General features: G+C 36.0%; 2 protein-coding genes and 1 long non-coding RNA gene across 5 annotated transcripts in view; all 3 read left to right on the forward strand.

Moving 5' to 3' along the window:
- Positions 1 to 4,265, forward strand: part of LOC110031371 (uncharacterized protein slr1919) — a 123,723-nt gene extending 119,458 nt beyond the window's left edge. For both annotated transcript variants that reach the window (XM_020734544.1, XM_020734552.1), the window contains one exon: positions 3,820 to 4,265. In XM_020734544.1, the coding sequence (XP_020590203.1) occupies positions 3,820 to 4,236 (417 nt within the window). In that variant the 3' untranslated portion in view covers positions 4,237 to 4,265. The remainder of the gene's footprint in view (positions 1 to 3,819) is intronic.
- Positions 4,266 to 7,323: 3,058 nt separating this feature from the next.
- Positions 7,324 to 7,854, forward strand: LOC110021568. Its single transcript, XR_002293666.1, has 3 exons — positions 7,324 to 7,460; positions 7,617 to 7,729; positions 7,808 to 7,854. It is a non-coding gene; the product is annotated as an uncharacterized LOC110021568 (long non-coding RNA).
- Positions 7,855 to 10,366: 2,512 nt separating this feature from the next.
- The window catches only part of LOC110038299 (probable pyridoxal 5'-phosphate synthase subunit PDX2), a 16,026-nt gene continuing 3,567 nt past the window's right edge, over positions 10,367 to 22,825 (forward strand). For both annotated transcript variants that reach the window (XM_020743094.1, XM_020743102.1), the window contains exons 1-5: positions 10,367 to 10,532; positions 10,623 to 10,750; positions 12,969 to 13,056; positions 13,135 to 13,208; positions 13,334 to 13,522. In XM_020743094.1, the coding sequence (XP_020598753.1) occupies positions 10,481 to 10,532; positions 10,623 to 10,750; positions 12,969 to 13,056; positions 13,135 to 13,208; positions 13,334 to 13,522 (531 nt within the window). In that variant the 5' untranslated portion in view covers positions 10,367 to 10,480. The remainder of the gene's footprint in view (positions 10,533 to 10,622; positions 10,751 to 12,968; positions 13,057 to 13,134; positions 13,209 to 13,333; positions 13,523 to 22,825) is intronic.

Genomic DNA, 22,825 nt, shown 5'->3' on the forward strand with positions numbered 1-22,825 from the left:
TCCGGTGCTTTTTAAATATTCTTACTTTTTGTGATTTAATATATGAACTATAGCTCTAGCTTGAGTAATTCAAAACTTTTTTAGAGGCTTGAAGTTTGAAATATATAGATGGGAAATTTACATACATACCATTAGGGTTGTAAACGAGCCGAGCTTGAGCGAGCTCAGGCTTGGCTCGTGTTCGACCTCAGGCTTGGCTCGTGTTCGACTTGTTCAAAATTGTTCCTGTTCGAAATCGGCTCGTGTTCGAAATTGGTTTGTTAACAATGTGTTCTTGTTCAACTCAATTTAAATGTTCTAGTTCGTGTTCAGCTCAAAATTGGCTTGTTAAGATTAATTGGAAAAAATAGATGTAGGGTGTTACATTCGAACCCGCACCAACTCTGTGCAATAGAAGACACAAAATCATATGATCACACGAGCTGTTATGATTTAAATTTAGACATAAATATATATACTATATTATCATATAAATAGTTTATATAATATATTATTATAAAATTAATATATATGATTTCTTTATTTTGAGTTATAATGAGCCGAACATGAGCAAACAAAGGGTTGTTTATGTTCGGCACGTTTATAATCTGAGCTTAAAAAATTTGTTCGTGTTCGGGTTATTTACTTAACAAATGAGCCGAACATGAGTTACTTAAAAAGTCGAACACGAGTTGTTTTCGAACAACTAGCTTTTTTGACAGCCCTACCTACCACACAATTCTTATATATTTTCTTATCTAGCGCAAAAACTTTGAAATTTATATTTATAATGTCTTGGTGTCATAAACATATGCATGAAAAGATGTATTTTAGTTTTAAAAGACAATGATGATGGTATTTTTGATGTGATGTTAAAGATTTGAGTGGTATGCCTGAAAACATGAGCATTTAGGTGTTAGGTAAATACATGAGAATTGCGATCTTAAACCTAAAAGTTGTCATCATTGGGTCAATGTCCTGCCACCACCACCGTCACTGTCATCGTCAGACCATCACCGTGTGGTCGTTGCCCCTACCACTACTCTTATCGTTGTCGCCGCCACACCGTCATTGCCTGACTATCACCATTGTCTCTGTCGGACCACCATCGTAGGGTCGTTGTCTGACCACCACCGTCGTCGCCATTACCAGACCATTGTTGTCTGACCACCACCGTCGTCGGTCGCTATCATCGGGCCAACAGTACCCTGTCCTCGCCATCGTTGTCATTTAATTATCGACGTCAGGTCACCACCGACTCTCAGCGCCCAGCCACCATTGTTGTCGTCGCTGGACCACTGTCATCGTGTTGTTGCTACCATCAACGCTAACTTCAAATTTCCTAGCAAATGACCTCTACTTCCTTCACAACGGCCGAGTCCTTGCCATTTTCTCTAACGTTCTGCTCCACTCCCCTAGCGGTGGTCACCTCAATAAGCTCCACTTATATAATATTGTTATTCAAGGTTTGGTAAAATCTTATATCATATATTAGGATAGTAGAATTATTTCAGCTGAGTTAGGCCATGTGGTTTTTAACATTTTGAGTTTTCCACGTAAAAACTCATTTTGTTCTCTTTGTCGGTTTTCTCTTTTATTTATATGACGAATATTGGTACAATACTAGGATGTTAATATATCACTCTATCGCTGTGAATTCACCAGCATGCAACAATTATTATTGATGATATATGGCCTTATTTATTTTTAAGCTTTTGTGTGTGTATAAATGCACTTCATTCTGCACCTTATATCACTTCTTCTATGGTATCTTTTTTCTATGAAAATGTTTTCTAATTGTCTCATTCAAATTGTTATTGGATGGTTATTAAATTTCGCAAAAAAAAAAAAAAGACTTCCGTTCTTGTTACAGTATGGCTATCCATTTTCCTTCCAAATCTTGCAATAATAATTTCATCACTCACCTTATAGGTTAGTTTCTTCCTTGAATTTTTTATATCTAACTATAGTCTAATAACTTGTCCCGAATGAGTACCAAAATTGGTGTGCCAAAATAAATGGTCTGCAATTTTCAAATATATATCCCATTATCTTATCTTGAGTGGTTGGCTCTCATTCATTTTTATAGTTGAAGGCCAATCATTTTATATTCAGTATTTCTACATCAAAGTACTTTATCTTGTGATAGAAAAGTACCGCTTAGACTGAAAGGAAAATTTTATAAGACGGTATTGAGACCTGCAATGCTCTATAATGCTGAATGTTGGCCTTTAAAAGAGAAGCATAATAATAAGTTAAGTGTTGCCTAGATGCGAATGATTAGGTGGATGAGTGGCTTTACTCTTAGAGACAATATGCGAAATGAATATATCTGTGATAGGGTTGGTGTAGCTCCTGTGACGAACAAAATTAGAGAAGGTCGTCTCAGATGGTTTGGTCACATTAAACATCGACTATCTGATAATCCGATTAGAAGAGTAGATGTTTTAGATTCGACTTATGTTAAGAAAGGCAGACGCAGACCTAGGAAGACTTGTACTTATTCTATAAAAAATGATCTTAATTTACTAGAACTAAATGAAAATATGACACTAAATAGGACGCAATGGAGAAAAAGGATTCATTTAGCCGACCCCACGTAGTGGGATTAAGACTTTGTTGTTGTTGTTGATGTATTTCTACATCAAAGTTATAGTTATCTAGTTGATATAAGTGTATACTTAAATCTCATGTTCCTTAGCATGATCCACATTTTAAGTGTTCATTACATATATTTCACGATTTGTCATGGACAGGTTGGTTCTCTATATTAGTGGTGTAATGTAAAACAAATGCAGGAGATTACAAAATTCTGAGCTTTGATTGGATGAAAAAAATATGCCGCGCAAAATTTTTATGAATTTGGAATTCACCTTGCAGTTCAAAATTCTGAGATTAGATTTAGGTTATTCCAAACTATAGCCTATTGTTAATGCCACCGTCGCCTATTTCTACCACTAGCCACCTTTGCCTCCTGTCAAACGCAACCTGCTTCAGGCCACCTGCCATGTGCTACTATCGCTGTCACTCGCTACACATCATCGCCTCCACCACTGTCAGTAGCTCGCCCCCACCACTTGCGGTTTGCAGCAAACCACTGCAGGCGTCGCAGTCACCAATCCCGGTCGACGTCATCGCTATTGTAGGTCATGTTTTACATTAATTTCATTTTTCTTAAAACAGATACAAAAATATAAATTCTTGCATTTATTTTAGATCAAACTAAATAACTTCAAAGTATATTTCAAATATACTACATTTCAATTACACGGGCTATTTGGTTAGCAGAAAAAGTAATGTAATGTTAAATAAATGCAATGTATTTTTTTTTAAAATACTTTGGAGTTATTTGGTTCATTATAAAGTAAGCGACTGACTTGTTTTTTTTTTATTTGAAGTAAAAATGAAAAAAATGTATTTCAATGTAAGAATTAATGTGTTAGTGGCGGCGGTGGGCGGTGGGCGGTGGGCGGTGACGGTGTTGACAGACAACACTTTATATTAAACAGTGTGCTTTAAGTTCGATAAAATCGGCCGAATTTCAAATTCAGGAAAATTGAATGAAGGGCTGAATTTCAAATGCAATATTATTTTACTTTAAGTTTTAATTTCTTCCGAACAAACAGCTAATTCTGCAAAATTCATGAATTTGGAAGTTTTGTTAATGACAATTGAACACATTACACTTGGAAGTTTTGTTAATGACAATTGAACACATTACACCTCTATCCACGGCTTCAACCATTAAACATGACTTCAACCACATTATATTTCATATTTCCCTTTCAGGTGTAACATAACATTCCAACAAAACTATTCTCTTTGTTATGGTATTTACAGGACGCTGTTTCCCTCTGTAGAGTAATGATTTCAAAAGATGCAATCTTATTTCGCCAGCACATCAGCCTCATCCTTGCTGATGTAATCTACGCTTGGATGAACAAAACCATATGTGGTGATGATGAACCCTGGAGCCAATATAAGGGTCAGAAAATTAAAACAGAAGCAGCAGCAAAAATTACAGGAGTTTCTAATTTTTATGCTATAATGAGAGACCGCAGGCTGAAAGTGATATTTTACAGGATGATGAGGCAAGTAAGAAGCCATCCTGTACTGATGCTCAGGTCTTGCTGGAGCTGTTTCACCATTGCATTCATGGCTTTGTTAATTTCATTGTCTCGGTTTATTGCCAGCTGCTCCCAATCTTTCTTCAATTCTCTCGCATTTGTGCCTCGCAGAATTGCACTAAGCTTGTAACATATATATATATATATATATATATATATATATATGTATATAGAGAGAGATTTTAACATGTAAAATTGGTTGTATTACTCTGTTTGGAAGTTAATTTTTGAGTTTTTTATAGGAAGATTTACATATATACCACTCAATTTCTATGTATTTACACATCTAATGCCTATTCTTCAATTTTTACATGCTTGCCACCTGACCTATTGTTGAAAAGGTGTATTTCCTTCTCTTAAAGTTAAAATGGTGGTATTTTCTTATGGGGGATGAAAGATTTGGGTGGTATAAGTTTAAAAAGTAAAATTTAGGTTTTAGATGTTTAAATACATAGGAATTGGCTCGTAGGGCTGTCAAAATGGCTCGTTGTTCGCGAATAGCTCGTGTTCGGCTCATTGAGAAGCTCGTGTTTGACTTGTTAATTTCGTTCGATAATTTAACAAGCCGAACATGAACTAATATGTGTTCGTTCGTGTTCGGCTCGTTTTAGCTCGAAATAAAGCTCATCAAGTTTATATATATCTATATATAGAAAAAAAAAATTATTAAATTAGATTCAAATGATGTTTTAATATAAATAATAATTTTTAAATTTTGCTCAAATACTTATTGTTTTATGATTACATGATTAGAGTTGTTAAAAAGATTTTTTGTTCGTGAACAGCTCGTGTTCGAACACGAGCTGAGCATGGCTTGCTCGTGTTCGGCTCGTTTACACCCCTATTGGCTGGTGTATGGATGCCTTACTTATGGGGTGTCCTTGTTTTGCATGAGTTTTAGATATTCAAGTATTTGTTCGGATGAATTTTAGAGGTACTGGAAAATTACAATACATTTGGAAGTCATCAATGCCACCATTGCTCCCGGCCACCTTCGGCACTCTGCATCGGCTATCGCCGGCCACAACCACCATCGACGGTCATATATTCTATATTGATCCTATTTTCATTAATATAAAAGTCTTGCATTTATTTTATACAGAACTGAACAACTTTAAATTATTTAAGATGCAATACATTTTTTTTACACTGCATTCTTCTTTCAGCAAATCAAATAGCTCGTGTTTTTTTCAAATTTGCCGCCCCCTATATTTATTTTTTTTCCCTATTAGGTTAAGCACATGATTGAATTATTTAAGAAAATAGTGGTTTGCATACCTTTAACATTATTCTTTTTGTATGTATATATTTTCCTACGATCAAAAGGGGATTAATGAAAGGAAATGTTGAGCTGTGCAAATGAGAAATGATGCATGGTCTCGTAATTAAAAAAAAAAATAACTCGACCAACAATGATATTTTTGTATGAACAAAAGGGGATTAATAGATATGAATGATATGAAAGATAAACATGATATAAGATATATGCATGCACAATAATAGATGTACGAAGTTGTCTCAGAATAATGTATGCTATGAAAATGATATAATTTATATGTGAATGTTTTTATGTGCATATTCTGAGAAGGAGTTCATAATTTAATGATATAGACAGATATACTAGTGTACCCGCATACGTAGTGTTTTTTTTCCACCGCATACAGTTGTGATGATTATATCACTAACTGTTGTGCCGACGGGATAAAATCAGTCGGGGCGAGTAGATTTGAGCTTACCCCCCCCCCCCCCCCCCCCCCAAATAATTATGATGTTTACATTGCTAACTGATATGTCGATGAAATAATATCGATCAAGAGACGGGTATGGGCATTATCACTCTACACAATTGTAATATTTATATAACTAACCGTTGTGCCGATAAAACAATATTAGTCAATGATATGTTAGATTTTATTGACGATGATCCTCACAAAGAAAGATGTGTATGTAAAGTGTATAAAGTAAGAGTAAGGATAAAATCAATGCATATAGACGATTTGAATATTTTCATTTTGAAAAGGTTATTGATACATGCATCACCATATTATCATATTTCTTATAAAATTATGAATGACTAGCATATTATAAGATTTCTTATAGAAATATGAAAGATCAGCATGCATATTCATTTCATTCTTTTAAGTTATTGTATTTTAGAAGTGTGATTACTCATGAGTTATCTTTAGACAATTCATTATATTATTTTAATATTATTTTTAGGTCTCAATCATTTGAATAAGATGAACATAAGAAGATTAATGCGTATAAGAAGTGAGAACAACAACTAGAAAGATACATATTTCTACTTACTAATTTAATTGCTTTCTTTAGTTGTTCTTTATGAATTTTTGAATATTAAACCGTCTGTATTAAAAATAGAATAGCAGAGATTTTATTTTCACTGTCTGATGGTCTGTTCCCATCTTGGTAACTTTCAAGTCCCATACTGGATTGTGACAAAAGTAGTATCAGAGTAGAGGTTTAGATCAGAGCAAGAGGTTTAGATTAATAACAGGAACCCTGATGGAAGAGTCAATATGAAAATTGGATTAATTTTAACCAAACAAAATAAAGAATAAAAAACTTTTATTGAGTCTATTTAAATTATATCATTGATGTTTCAGAATTATGAATGATCATGAGAAAGAGGTTAGGGATGATAACATAAAATTTGCTCTTTCCAAAATTTCACAGTCGGTGTTGATGCATAGTTTGACGGATGAATTATCTTTTGGGAGTTATATTAGATTTGTTGGACGTATAGTTTATCACATATGCTTTAATTAACATTTAACAAAAAACAAATTTTTGTAATCACTATATTTTTCATTCTCTAAAAATATTTGTTGATGTGCAGTTCATGAATTTCAAGGACAAAATTTTATGCGGGTAGATTGTAATAACCTTTTTTGAGAAATTTGATAAAAATTTTGACAAATTAAAATATGCCTCAAATTCAGAACTTTAGTTTCAGTCAAATCAAATTTATAAAATTCTACATAAAAATCGATTAATTCAATATATAATATTATAAATAAATTAGGAATCGAATGGAAGATATAAAAATCAGAATATATAAGTGTAATTTAAATTAAATAAACCTAATTAACCCATAATTAACCCCTACCTAATCCTGGTTACCATACCCACCGACTTATCATGCGATATAAGTGTGGAATAGTGCTTCATATCCTTAAAACCCCTCCTTCCCTGTCCTGATTTCTTCCTCACGCAGCTGCAGCGGCTCAACAGAAAGAGTTTTGCTCGCGCCACTCTAGTAGGGCGCGAGCTGAGGCGACCGAGCAGCCACCTAGTAAGCCTGAGTTTTTGGTTTAGGACTCTAGAGAAAAACTGGTAAGTATGAAACTATTTTTAGCAGCATTTGAGATTTTTATTTCCTTTCCCATGCTTTCCTTTTGAGATTTGCTTCAATTATCATGCATTTTTATTTTCGGTGGCGGCACTGAACTTATGTCGGAAGTGTTGTAAGTGGTTTGTGAGTTTCTGTAGGTGCTTTAGCACAAAATCAGTGAAGGGGAAAGAAGATTTGAGATGTTATGAAGAATAAAGAAGAATTTTTGTCGCTTCGAAAAGGTAGACTTCTGTTGAGAAGTCTATTTGAGGTAATAAACTTACTTTTTTGGTTAAATTAATTTATGAGCCGAAAATTTATAAAATCTCAAGATATTTAGAGATTTCAGGTTGTTTACTCGAGCGGTGAGTTCGAGATGAGCGTGTGGAAAGAGCGTTGGCTCCGTAATTTCAGGTAAATAATCCTATGTTAAAAAAAAATTCGATTAACGAAAATTGCTTGAATTATAAAGTTTGATTTTTTATTCTATAGTTTATTACGATCAACATGAAAGTTATTGCAACATCTATCTAGTTATTTAAGATTAAAAATTTAGCATGACAATCAATGTGAATAATTATATTTTTAAATTTCAGTAATTTTCTTTATTTAAAAATGTATGTTTGATTTAATGTATACATTAATTCAATTAGATTTAAAATTACAATATATTCTTCATACAATTAGTTAGAAAGTTATGCATAACATACATAATAGAAAAGATATGCAAGATATATATGAAAGATGTGCATGAGATGAACGATATGTATGATAAACATGATATGTAAGATATGTATGATAAGAAAGATATATATGATGTAAGAGATATGCATGAGATAAGATGTATAAATGATATGAGAGAAATGTATAATCAACAGTTGCACAATAGAGTAAGCATGCATGATAGTAAATGCATGAAGATGTCTCAAAATAATGAATGTTATGAAAATGAAATAACTTAAATATGAACGCTTGTATGTATATGTTCAGAGAAGTTCACCACCTAATAGTAAAGGTAGGAGACACCATTGTAATCGCTTGCATAGAATTTTACTACAATTCTAGATAATTTTGATGGTTAGATCACTAATTGCTATGTCGACGGGATAATATCGACAAGAGATAAGTATATCAGAGCTTAATATCTCAGCAATTGTGATATTTACATTGCTAACTGTTGTACCGACGAGATAACATCAACCGGGAGACAAGTAAGTCTTTTCACCATAGACAACTGTGATATTTACGTTGCTAACCGCTGTGCTAGCTAAAGCTGACGGGGAAATATTTGTCAATGGTGTGTTAGGTTTTGTTGAGGGTGATCCTCACAGAGATAGATGTGTAGGTAAAGAGTATAAAATGTGAGTAAAGATACAGTAATACATATGGAAGATCTGAATTTTTTCATTTAAAAAAAGGTCATTGATGCATACATTAGTATATTATCATATTTCTTATAAAAATATGAAAGATTAACATATTACAAGATTTCTTATAGAAATATGAAAGTAACATGCATATTTATTTCTTTCTTTGGGTTACTGTACTATAGAAATGTGATTACTCATTGTTTATCTTTAAATAACTTATTCTGTTGCTTTAATATTATTTTTAAGTTTCAATCATTTGAAAAAGATGAGCAGAAGAGGATTAAATGTGTATAGAAGGCGAGAACAACAATAAAAAAAGCATACATTTCTACTTATTATTTTTGTTGCTTTCTTTAGTTGTTATTTCATGAATTTTTAAATACTAAACTGTTATTAATAGAAATATAATAACAGAGAATTTATTTCCACTGTCCATTCCCGTCTTGGTTAATTCTAAACCTCGAGCCGAGTCGTGACAGTAGAAGTGACCATAATCATATCCCATAATCTTTGAAGGTAATGATATTTTATATATTATCCAATTATTTTTTTTTATGAAGTACCAACATAAAAATTTAATATCACATTACAAACCAAAGTATTGCATCAAGATCTAGGTTCATTGTTATGCATAACTCCTCTAAAGGTGTACAATTGAACCCTCACTCGTCTAAAATAATTACAAATTATAATTTAAATCACTTTAATGAATATATCAACAACAAAAATCAAGGAATTGAAGATCATCCAAGAGTACTTAATTGTATTCACTCTACTTGCCTTACTTGGCTTGGACAAATTCCTTTTCTTACAGGAGTATTTAATATAGTTTATTTGCTCATATGGCCTTTTTAGACTTACTTGGGCTTGGAAAAAGCTTGTACATTGCAGTATACTTAGAAATATCACTCAACTAATCTTTCATATATTTAAATGTTTATTTTCTTTCACAAAACAATGACTCGTCCTTATAAATTTTAAATATGTCATAGAATTTAAGAAATTTTAAATAATTAAGGGTTGATTTGGGGTTATTGTTAAAAAAATATATTTGTTCAATGAGGTTCTAAAGTTAAATTTCCCATAAAAGGAAAGAAAATTTTCTATTCGGACTCCGATAGCTTTGCGCACGAACTCCCAGATGAGCTATATCAGGCTCATCTAAAAAAATATTACAGTGGAATCGCTGACTCCGTAATAACTCTAAAATTATGCAGTTCCACTTCAATAAACTCGAAATAACAACGTGGAGATTCTGGGTTATTAAAAGTAAACTCATATATTCCACTTCAATAATCTCGAAATAACTCAAAATAACTCCGAAATAACCTCTACAATGTTATTTTAAGATTATTGAAGTGGAACTGAGTATATTATTTCACAGTTATTTTTGAATTATTGTAAGATTTTGAAGTAAAATATATGAATTTATTTATAATAATCTCAAAATAACCCTAAAATATTGTCTAAGATTCCTCTTTAATAATTAATAAGCTAAATAGATGTAAATATTACAAAATTTTTCCCTAATAATCGCCTCAGAGAAATGTCGCCGAAACTTCATTTTTAGATAAAGTTACTTTTCATATTCTCGATACATAGGCACCCACGACGCCGGAAAACCCCCCGCTCCCCCTCTCTCTGCGTCGATCATGGCAGTCGGCGTTCTTGCTCTCCAAGGTTCATTCAACGAACACATGGCAGGTGTTTCACGAAGCTCTTTCGTTATTTTCCTTCTTTCTCTGCTTAATACTTTCTCACCGTCCTGTTGATTGATGGCGATTGCGGAGGCAGCTCTGAGGAGGCTCGGTGTGACGGGAGTCGAGGTGAGGAAGCCATCGCAGTTGGAGTCCATCGAGGCCCTCATCATCCCTGGAGGAGAGAGCACCACCATGGCCAAGCTCGCCAACTACCATAATCTCGTCGGTTCCTTTTTTGTTTGTTTTTTTTTTCCTTTTGCGTGTTCTATAAAATTTGGTAATCTACTATGATGAAATTAATGGGTTTAACTTTTTTTGTAGTATTCTTCGGATTCTTTAGATGATACTGCTTATTCGCAGAGTAAATTATGAATATTTTTTTGGATTTTCTTTGATGAGTTGCGATTGCTGTCTACGAAGTGATTTTTATTAGTTCTTTTTTTTTCTTGACGAGAGAGTTTATAATCTAGTTACTTGCATGATTCTATCGTGATGAATAAAGAAAATTGAACTTAGGTTGTTTGAACTGAACAAAAGAGGGTAGCAGACCCACTAATAAAATGGGAAGTATGGTGATAAGGCTTCAGTTTGAGAAGGCGGTGAAGCTCTCTTCCATTGCTGTGAATTCTGACGTCTGGAAAAGATTTCATTTGGTGAAACAGCTTCTCTCGAACGTCTCCCGAAGATGCTTCGCAAGAAAAACAGTTTTTTGTAGTTTTAGATTACAGATTTTAAAGGAGCTTTGTTCAAACGAAGCCTACTATCCAAGTCGTGGGAGGGAAGAAAAGCGAGAAGAAAAGAAAATAAATTTATGCTCCTTTTCTTATCGAGGATTCTTACAGAAGAAAATTTTCCATCTACTTTCTTGTCGGAACTTGATTAAAAGAAAGGAAGTGAAACTTTAGAATAATTTTAACATATTTTCCCTCATTGGAAGAAAGATAAAATTGCTATAACTGAGCAGGAATAATCGTTTTTTGTTTTAGTAAATCGAGGGTTCTCTTCATTTTTCACTAATGAACATCTTGAAATTCATATTTCTGCTAAGCTATATGTTTGTTGTTTGCATTCAAGCTGCCAATTTTAAGTTTTTAATGAGAAAATTTTTCTTATATATATATATATATATATATATATATATATATATTACATGATTGAAGCCTTTTTGTTCATTTTGGTGACATCTCTTTTTTTGTGTAAAATAAATAGTCAAGCACCTTAAGGTATTATTTTAGGCAAATGGATTTGCCTAAAATACACACTAACTAGTGGTGCCTTTGCATCCTGCCTCCTAGGGGATCAATCCTAATGTAGTTCTAGTACTTATAGATCATTCTACAATTAGGAGGCAAGAAAATCAAAATATAAAACTTAAACGCAAATTGCTTGTAATTACAATGTCATCTGACTTGTTGCTAATTGTTAATCTGTTCTTATTGCTTTCATCTTTCTAGGATTAAAATTCAAATTAAACGAAATGGGATAATTTGTTTGATGATGTCCTTTTGGCTCTAGAGCTAATTAAAAAGTATGTAAGGAGAGAAGAAAAAAAAAAACACTCCATCATGGAGATATATATGGTGTACTAAAATAAAGAATCTAAACTGAAAATACCAATTCATATGAGCACAGCAAATAATCTCAGAGACCTTGTTACTAGGGCAGCCGATTAACTCTGAATCTAATAGGGAAGGGCACTAAAAAATGGATACCAATTGCTGAATGATGAAAGGCAATGATCAAAAGGGGATTGAAATAAGGACGGATGTGAATTGGCAGCGAAAAGGGGGGGGGGGGGGGGGGAAATAATGGTAGCGACCAAAACACCTCCAATGACAAATAGTAGTTGCAGATCATATACCTTTGCCAGTTGGGGCCATTTCATAATCTCATAGGATGCCTTTATAACTTTGGATTCATTTGGGATGATTGCAATCATCCATAAAATTAGTTTTGAAATTGTTGGGAAAAAAATAGAGTTTTTGAAAGTCGTTATAGGTAGTACAATTTTTTTTTCCTCCGCAAAAGGCTGACAATAGCTTTCTGTAACTATAATAGCGTGACTGGTTTAATATTGAAATGATCCATTCTCACCACTAAAAATTTTTTTAAAACATAACAAGAAAGTTGTAGTCAAATACTCGTTTGATAACAATCTATAAAATCAAACTGTAAAAAAGATGTCCCAGATATTCTCTTAGTATTGTTAGAAGTTTCGTTTTGATTTCAAGATAACAAGCTTACTTTGTTTGTTTACATGATAATTGGTATTGTTTTGCATTCCGTTTCTTTAAGCTCACCTATAGTACTTTGTTAGAATATAGCTTTCATGCATGGCCTATAGATTTATGGCAAATTATGCATCTATGGCATAGCGCATGCTGCTTTCTTGTCATAATTAATAGAATCAACTACAGATGTGGAATCAATTGTTTTGCAGTTTCCAGCTTTGAGAAACTTCGTTAATTCAGGAAAACCAGTTTGGGGAACCTGTGCAGGACTCATTTTCCTTGCAAATAAAGCTACTGGTAACCATATTTGCATTGCTATGGTAATTGAAGCACAAAAGCATTAGGAATAAGTGTAAATCAGGACTTCCATTTCAGGCCAAAAGTTGGGCGGCCAAGAGCTTATTGGGGGACTGGACTGCACAGTTCACAGAAACTTTTTTGGCAGCCAGGTATGTTATTTGGCTGTAAAACATCTTCGTGGAAACAATTGTCTTCATCATCATCACACACTTAAGGTTTTTGTCTGACGGGTCAGGTTTCGTTCTTGAAAAGATGCATGATTTTGTTTTTGTAGGTTCAGAGCTTTGAAACCGAACTTGCAGTTCCTAAGCTTGCTGAACAGGAAGGTGGTTCTGATAGATGTCGGGGAGTGTTTATACGTGCACCAGCCATTCTAAAAGCTGGACCAGATGTTGAAGTACTAGCAGATTATACTATTCCCTTGGATAAGTTGGGAACTGTAGCATCTGATTCTGAAGCTAAGGTGTTCTCTACCTGCACGCTACCCTCCTTGCTATTTTGGTTTATTTATAGAATATAATTAGAACTTTTAATTGACTTGTCATTGAAATTTTGTTTTGCGTAGCGTAAGTGTTTGATATCATGGTTGTTTTGTTTCAAAAGAAGCACAAAATTACTATGTAAAATGTATTTTTTAAACCCCAATTTTTTCGCAAGTTTAATTCTACAATGTGATTTTTGGAGGAAAAAAATATTATTCCTCTTCAATTTATTATGAAACGATTACAAGATAAATAGAGAGGGGGGGTAACTCCCACATTAGGAAAGACATAAAATCTTATAATTCCCCATGATAAAAGAAAGAAACAAGAATTATAACATACCAATAATTTTATATTTTAAATATAGAAAGTACTAAAATAGAAGACACTAAAGAAGATTCTTAAAATTCCGCCACGCACGTGTTTGATTTTGATCTGTCTTTTTGTAGGTTATGCTAAAACTTAGCGGATGAAAAGAGGAGAGAAATAGAAGAGCTAAGAAGAGATTGGAGGAGAGTAAAGAGAAAATTCATTATAATCTTAATGGAACAGTGATTCTAAGCCTGAGTATTTATGATTGCATCACCCCAAAATTTTGTAACCCCGGCTCTCTTTGTGGCCATCTATTTGTATTCGAGTGTGAGGGTTTAAGCACTATATTAAATGAGACAAAATGAGCTGCATACATAGAAAAATATAAAGCAAGACAAATTAATTACTCCTAAAATACAATAGGTGTAACCTGAGAACTCAAGACTAGTGCTCGGTCGGCTAGTTGGTGTTTCCTTTGGTGGAGGCCATCAAGTAATTCTTGAGCTGAGGTGATTGTCCGAGTTAGGTCGGTTCTGCTAGTTCATTGGTAGCCCAAGAGTCCTTGCTACCGGAATAATCCGAGAATAAGTAAATACGATTATTATTATTAAAATTCAGGAAGGAATATAATAAGAGTTCATAAGAGTGGAAATAAAATGACACAACTACAATGGGACCCTAGGGTGATGGCCTGTAAAATGGACTATGGCTGGACAACAGGTGTAAGTGATTAGGGCAGCACTGGTAGGAAGCACGTGGTGGCAAGGGAGGGATACGATGGCAGGGAGAAACAGGAGAAGGCTTGGCGGCAATAGGAGAAGTGTAGGAGGGTTGGTCGGCTATGGGACAGGCGCAAAGGGGATCAGGCGATAGCAGGGACGACCCAGATGGGTTGAGTGGTAGTAGAGTGGAGGTGCGAGCAAGCTGGCGACAACAGGGAAGGGTCTAGGCAGGTTGAGCGGCGGCTGGGAGAGGCATAGGAAACTGAGCGGCAGACAGGAAGAGCCAGAAATGCTGGGTGGCAGCAAGGAAGCGGCTAATGGCGTGAGCTTGAAGGGATAACGACCATCTCGGAGCAGGATACAGTCGGAGCACCACCCGTTATCAGATACAACCCTAGCATGGGAGAGATGCCTCAGGATTCTGAAATCAACACATGAAAAAAATTGGATTCTAAGCAAGCAAACAAGATACATATAATAGTTACTAGTAGATAGAATTGGAAGGGGATAGAATTGGAAGGAGATAGAAAAGGAAGAAAATAGAATAGGAAGAGAATTTCCCTTATGGAATGGGAATGGGGGGTGGGAGAAGAGCAGGAGTAGTAATTCTCGCCCCATGGTATCCTTAGGGAGGGCCAGTCCAACCTCCTGCTGGATCGAGACTATTCTCTGTTGAACCACTGGTCGGTTCAGCGAGGCACATGTTAGTTTCCCAGGGTTGCAGGTGCTTCAAATTCATCTGTCTAACCTTCTGAATCTTCGTAATAGAGCTCCAGGTCCGCGATATTGAACGTGGCTGAAACATTGCAGTTCCCTGACAGATCGATCTTATAGGCATTTTCATTCAGTTTTGAAGTGTTTTGAACGATTCATCTGCTCTGGGTTTTAGTTTTTTGAATGCGCTATCTGGAAGTCACTCTTTCTTCAGCCAAATTCACACTAGATCTCCTTGAAAAGTCACTTTTTTCCTTGTCTCGTTTGCCTGTGCTTGGTACTTGTGATTCTGCTTAGCAATAATTTTTCAGACTTCCTTGTGAAGTTTCCGAATCTCGTGCACTCATTCCTCAACATCCTCACAATCTTTAACGTCAGTAGGAGCAATACTAATTCCAGTGGAGTGAGCGGGTTGCACCGGTAGACGACCTCAAATGGGGTGCAGCTCGTGGCTTGACTTACGGATCGGTTGTACGCAAACTTAGCCTGAGTGAGAATCAAATCCCATTTCTTGATATTTTTCCCCACAAAGCATATGATTTCCAAGACTCCTGTTTACTACCTCGGTTTAATCATCTGTCTAAGGGTGTGCTGCCAAATTGAGTCGAACCTTAGTGCCCAATTTTCCCCATAGCGTCATCCAGAAACGGCTCAGAAATTTGGCATATCTGTCTGATGTGATGGTCTTGGATATTCCGTACAGTTTCACAATTTCTCTGAAGTACAAGTTGGTGATGTGCGATGCATTGGGTGTCTTGTGGTTTGGTGTGAAATGTGTCATCTTTGAGAATCATTCCACGACAACCATGATCAAATTCTTATTCCACTGTGTCCTCGGAAGCCCCACCACAAAGTCCATGCTAATGTCCACCCACGATATCTTTGGTATTGGTAAGAAGGTGTATAACCCTGCATCATGTCCCTTGTTTTTTGCCATATGAGAAGTTCTGCACTGTCATACGTGCCACTTTACATCCCTCGTCAGTCGAGGCCTAAAGAAGTGCTCTCTCACCAGTGCGAGTCTTGTCCTTGCTAAAATGTTCTATCAATCCTCCATGACGGCTCTCCTGAACAATGGCTTCTCTCAGTGAGCATCTAAGAATACACAACTTACTCTGGTAGAACAAGTAGCCATTAACTCGGTAGTATTGCTTGGTAGGCTTTTTCTGACATTGCTCCCTTATCTCTTTGAAGTCTTTGTCCTCATACAAGTCCTTTACAATCTCAAACCCTACAACTCGAGTTGATTTGACGTGATCAACAGGTGACGACGGCTTAGTGCGTCTGCTACGCGGTTTTGGCTCTCAGAATTGTGCTTAAGCATGAGTTGAAATGATGCTATAAAGTCAACTCCAAGTTTCGTGTCGACCCTTCAATTTTATTTGATTTTTCAAGAATTTTAAAGCTTCGTGATCTGTGAATAATGTAAACTCACTTGTCGACAGGTAATGACTCCAGTGTTCAATGGCTCACAATAGCATAAAACTCATTGTCATACATCGAGTATTTTCTCTGGGAATCATTCAGCTTCTCATTGAAAAAGAAGATGGGGTGACCTCCTTAGCTCAACACTGCTTTTATACCCACGTCGGATGTGTCACACTCTATCTTGAATAGTTGGTTGAAGTCTAGCAATGCCAAGACTAGCGCTTGGGTCATCTTCTCCTTAAGTTCCTTGAAGCTATTATGAGTTGCCTCTGTCCATTGGAATTTGTCTCCCTTCAAAAGATCTGTCAGGGGGCGGTGATGGTACTGAAACTCTTGATGAATTGCCTGTAAAACGTCGCTAATCCAAGATTCTGTCTCAGCTACGTGAACTATTGCTGTGCGGTCCAACTCATGATGGTTCGATTTTTGTCAAATCCATTTGAATGTCTGCTTTAGACACGATGTAACCCAAAAAGCATACCTGGTCTGTCATGAAGTGACACCTTAGGATGGTCATATAGCTTCTTTGTGCACCATACCTCTAACTCTGCCCTTAGGTGTTGTAAATGTTCCTCTTCAGATTGGTTGTATACCAGAATGTTATTAAAGTAGATCACTACAAATTTCCCGATATACGCCCTAAATATCTGATTCATCAGCCTCATAAAAATACTGGGCGTGTTTGACAAGTTGATTGACATAGCGGTCCACTCATATAAGTCATCTTATGTCTTGAATGTGGTCTTCCATTCATCTTCTAGCCTCATTCAGATCTCTGATACCCAGTGCATAAGTCAATCTTGTAAAAGATGGTGGCTCTGTGTAATTGATTCAAGAGATTATCTAGGCGAGGTATGAAAAACTGATACTTGATGGTAATATTGTTGATGACCCTACTGAAATGCACAACTGCCATGAAGTGTCCTTCTTGGGTACCATTAGGGCTGAGACAACACATTGATTGGTACTTACTATAAGCGACCTTCTTGCGATGGGAACCTATACCTGTCGTCGCAACTCTTTATACTCTGCATGTCTCAATCTGTAGGCGGGTTGATTCAACAACAATGACTTTGGTATAAGCTCCATAGCTTGTTGAATGTCTCTCAGTGACGGTAATCCCTCCGGAAGACTGTCGATCATCACATCCTGGAAGTCCTGCATTAGTGGTTATAGTAGTGATGATATCTCACTCTCCTTAATTTCCTCTAGGAGGATTAATGCCAGTGTCAAGCGTTCTGAACTAATTGCATGAAGGTGGCTTGGGACTAATGCCTCCTCTTTGTTGCCTTTGCCTCTAGCATTTTTAACATGTAACAATACAATAAGTTTCCCATACTTCTTAAATGAGCAAGTATTCTTGAAGCTATCGTGTTGATTCTTGTGGTCGAATTGCCAAGGCCTCCACAAAACAATGTGACATGCGTCCATCGAAACCACATCACACCATACTTGTTCCTGTAACGGATCTCAATCGAAAATTTGACCAAGCACTGTTGATACACGTATATCTCGTTTCCCTTCTTCAATTAAGGGAATGAGATTGGGGATGTTTCTGCGTGGCCAATCTCAATTTTTTCACTATCAGTGTAGGCACCACATTTTTACAACTCCTATTATCGATGATCAAGCTGCAAACCTTTCCCTTTATTGTGCACTTGTTGCGAAAGATACTATGTTTCAACCAGGATTGATCTCGCTTCGATTCTGATTGCAAAACTCTTTGCATGACTAACAATTCTCCCTCGTCCCTTAGAATTGAATTTTTTCCTCTGGACTATCTTCTGACTCCTCGTCCTCCACCTCCTCAATGATGCCTTGATCTGTGAATGTGACAACTTGGCTCGTGGGATAGTTGGAGGCTATGTGCTTGTAGCTGTTGCACCTAGAAACACTTCTTGGTCGGTACTGTATTGGAAGAGCTACCTTTCTCCGGCTTCTTCCCCCTCTGATTTAGCTTGTCATTTCTCTGTTATGTCTTGCTTGCTCCTCTTGAGGTGCTTTTGTCGGTCGCGGTAGTTGTAGGGGACTGTCTTACTGAAAGTTGGTACCTGAATGAAGACTATTGTCAACTCTATTTCTATTGTCTTTCCACTTTCAAGGCTAATGTTTGAACATACCCCATCAGTATGGCTATAACTGTACCAAATTGCTAATGACATGCTTAACCCCCCCTAGGTATCGGGTTATAGTGTACTCCTCTGGCTCAATCAACTCGAACTAAGCTGCTAATTCCTCCACTGAAAGGTTTCACTGTTGTAAGTGGAGTCTCAAAAACATATATTGACAGTAATCAGGTGGAAGTATTTTCTCTGCATTGCTTTCGTCATCTTTTTTAACTTGGTAATATTATCATCGTCTTCTCTTTTCCTCTGTCTCTGAAATTTCTCCCACCACAAAGAGGTGCTCTTTTTCAACTTGATTGCTGCTGATTTTCTTGTTTATCCTCTGACACATCTTTTTATTCGAAGATTCGCTCAACAGATTGTTGTCAGTCAATAAAATCATCAGAATCCATTCCTCCTTCAAACTCTAGCAAATTCATTTTGATGTTGGAGTCCCTGTGTACTTTATATGTGAGCTCTTCTCTCGGTCTTCTTTGGTATTGAATCCTGAAGCGGTGTGATTGGCATTCCTCGTCGTTGATATCTTCCCTGTAGAATTGATTCAGATCTTCGTCTTTATCTCTCCTTCGACTCTCCAAATCACGGTTGAGGGTAATCTCTCCATGGGTTCTATTATCGATTTCCGCGAGCATCTGTTGAAACCAACAGTTCTCCCTCTGTACCTCATCTTGGGTAGTCTTCGGCATGTACCTCCGGGGTGGCATGATTAGGTTTTGGGTTTGGAAGGGCTAGTTCAGGATAGAAAAGAAAATAAATTGGTGGAGGGGTAATGAGGATGCTTGGATACCCTAGGATAGGAATAGGGTTAGGCTAGCTCTGATACCAAATAATACCAAAATAATCTGAGAATAAGCAAGTATGATTACTATTATTAAAATTCAGAAAGGAATATAACAGGAGTTCATAAGAGTGCAAATAAGATGACATGACTGCAATGGAGCCTAAAGCGATGACGCGGAAGATGGACTCTGGCTGGATAGCAGGTGTATGTGATTAGGGTGGCGCTAATAGCGAGCAGGTGGCGGCAAGGGATGGATGTGACAACGGGGAGAAAGGGGTAGAAGCCCCTGGTGCAACGGGAAAAGTGTAGGAGGGTTGGGTGGCTATGTGACAGGCACAAAGGGGATCAGGAGACAGTAGGGATAACCCAAGTGGGTCAAGCGGCAGTAGAGTGGAGGTGCAGGCAAGCTGGCGACAGAAGGGAAGTGTCCAGGCAGGCTGATCTGCGTTTGGGAGAGGCGCAGGGAACTGAGCGGCAAGCAGGAAGGGCCAGGAACATTGGGTGGCAGCGGGGAGGCGACTAATGGCGAGAGCTTCACGGGATAATCACAACCTCAGAGCAAGATACAACATGAGCACCATCCGTCCTCCAATACAACCCTAACAAGGGAGAGATGCCTGATGGCAGGATAGTGAAATCAACACATGAAAAAAAACTTAATTCTAAGTTAGCAAACAACGGTAACTCCTGCCCCATGGTATCGGGAGGGAGGGTCGGTCCAGCCCCTTGCTAGATCGGGACTCTTCCTTGTTGAACCACTGGTCGGTTCAGCCAGCCCCCCAAGCCCTGCGTCATTCCTCCTTGGGGGGTCAAGTCTTCCTTGATCTAGGTTGGCAGGCTCTTCTTGATTTCAATGAGTAGGCTGCTTATACTTGGCTACCAGTTTTCTTTGGACTTAGCGGGCGATCCCGTCTTCTAGCTTAGACTTGATTGGAATTTGGTTGACGAGTCTACTTGGCTTTGTGAGTTCTCTCTTTCTCGACTGGGTGAGTTTGTTCTTGAGAGTATTCTAGGCGTACAACATGCATCAAATGGTTAGTCTATTTTTTAAGGATTACACTACAATTATACATCATATTCTACCAAAAAGTCAATACAAATAATTTAATTGTTCCAACAATACAAACGTTCTTCAAATAAATTGTGATACAATACAAATATATGGATTTAAATTCAGGAGACTAAAAAACTGAAAATTTCCTTCAAAAGAAAGAACAAATGAGAATTGTCATTGTAGTATATTTTCTTGACTAGTCTAGTGTTGTTTTATATATTCTTTATATGCCATGCCATATTGAATATAAGTATATACATGTGTTTAACTGTATTACGGTGGGTGCGGGCATCTACATACACACACACACTAATATATGTATGCATGCATGTGTCAATGTTGATGTGTGTGTTGTGTGTGCATGCTTGCATTTTTGTTTGTGCAAATGCGTGCATATATGTGTGTGAGTGTGTGATTGGGCATGTTTGTGATCTTCATACCTTAAATTGTTTCCCTCTTTATTTACAATAATAGGAAGTGGCGCTGAGGTAGACTGTGTCATGTGAGAGTAATCCACTTGCTCATCTCTAATACTCTTGCTATAAACCTATGATTTTTTTTTTTTTTTGGAACTTGATGTAGCAGATAAAACTATTCTTTTTTTATTTTTCCAAGTCATGATGCTCTAGCATATATGTTATAATTGAAACAGCACTCATAAAGTTGCAACTTAAAAATTTAAATTAATAGAACCCTTCACTTTCATTCGCTACCATGGCAAGTAATGCAAACCTTAAGGATTTGTACATCCTCTAAGAATTCACTTTGTGCATCATAGTAAACACCTAAAGATGTCAAATTCTTCCTGAGGATTATTACATGATTGACTCTTGTCCATGTCTAGTTACATAACTGGATCTCCGAGATCTTCATCAAGAATCTCATTCATCAAATATTGCTCGGCCTCTAAGAGAATCCTTTTTTTCCATCCATCTCTATCTTTCCTTCTTCATTCATATTTTTAGTAATACTCAACGTTCTATGAGTATCTTCACAATCCCTGCTAGATTAGAATGCTACTCATCTAGTTCTCCAATGCTAAAAATTCTTTTATCTATTGAACTTTTCAATCTCATTCTTCATTGCCATTGCATTAGGCTTTAATACTATTATGAAAAAAATTAATTCTTACGTACAAGTGCCTACAGAGTGAATCTAATAAAACATCTTATTCAAAAAAAGATATGAACATCTTATTACTTATAAGAGTGGATCTAATAAAACACAAATTGATTATTTTTTTATAAGAAGAAGAGATCGTCGAGATTGTAAAGATTGTAAGTTCATTCCAAGCGAGAATTTAAGTACCCAACATCGTTTATTAGTTCTAGATTTTAAGATGAAGAGTTGTAAAATAAATAATACTATGACTTATCATCGTAGAATTAGATGGGGAAACCTAAAAGATACAAATAAAATTATTTTTATGAGTAAAATTCAAGATTTCAAAATTTGAGATGTTCATGAAGAAGCAAATATTATGTGGGATAAAGTAACAAATACTATTAAACAAGTAGCAAAAGATGTGCATGGGGAATCAAAAGAAAAGTTTTTATAAATAAAAATAGTTGGTGGTGGAATAATAATGTGCAAGAAAAGATAAAATATAAGAAGTTATGTTATAAAAATTGGTTTAAATGTAAAAGTTTAGAGAATTGGGAAAAATATCAAACGACGCGTAGGGAGTCTAAAAGAACAATCTGTGACGCTAAAAATCTGTTTCTAATGATGTTTATAATATATTAGATACTAAGGAGGGTGAAAAATATATGTATAAACTAGCCAAACAAAGAAAAAAGAAAAGTAAAGATTTGGCTCAAGTAAAGTGTATAAAAGATGAAAATCAAAAAATATTTTTTTTTAGAAAAAGATATTCAACATAGGTGGGTAAATTATTTTGATAAATTTTTTAATGAAGTTTCTGAAAATACGATCAACCTTAGTGATCTTAATATCGTGAATAATGATAAAACGTTTCATTTTTACCGTCGCATTAATAAAAAAGAAGTTGATGAGGCTTTAAAGAAAACTAAGGGTGGAAAGTTTGCAGGACCTGATGATATCCCAATTGAAGTATGAAAATATTTAGGAGATTTGGGAGTTTCTTGGCTTACTAAACTCTTTAATATTATTTTAAAAACTAAAAA

Source organism: Phalaenopsis equestris, unplaced genomic scaffold (genome assembly GCF_001263595.1).
Source record: "Phalaenopsis equestris unplaced genomic scaffold, ASM126359v1 Scaffold000002, whole genome shotgun sequence".
NCBI classification, from domain to species: Eukaryota; Viridiplantae; Streptophyta; class Magnoliopsida; order Asparagales; family Orchidaceae; genus Phalaenopsis; species Phalaenopsis equestris.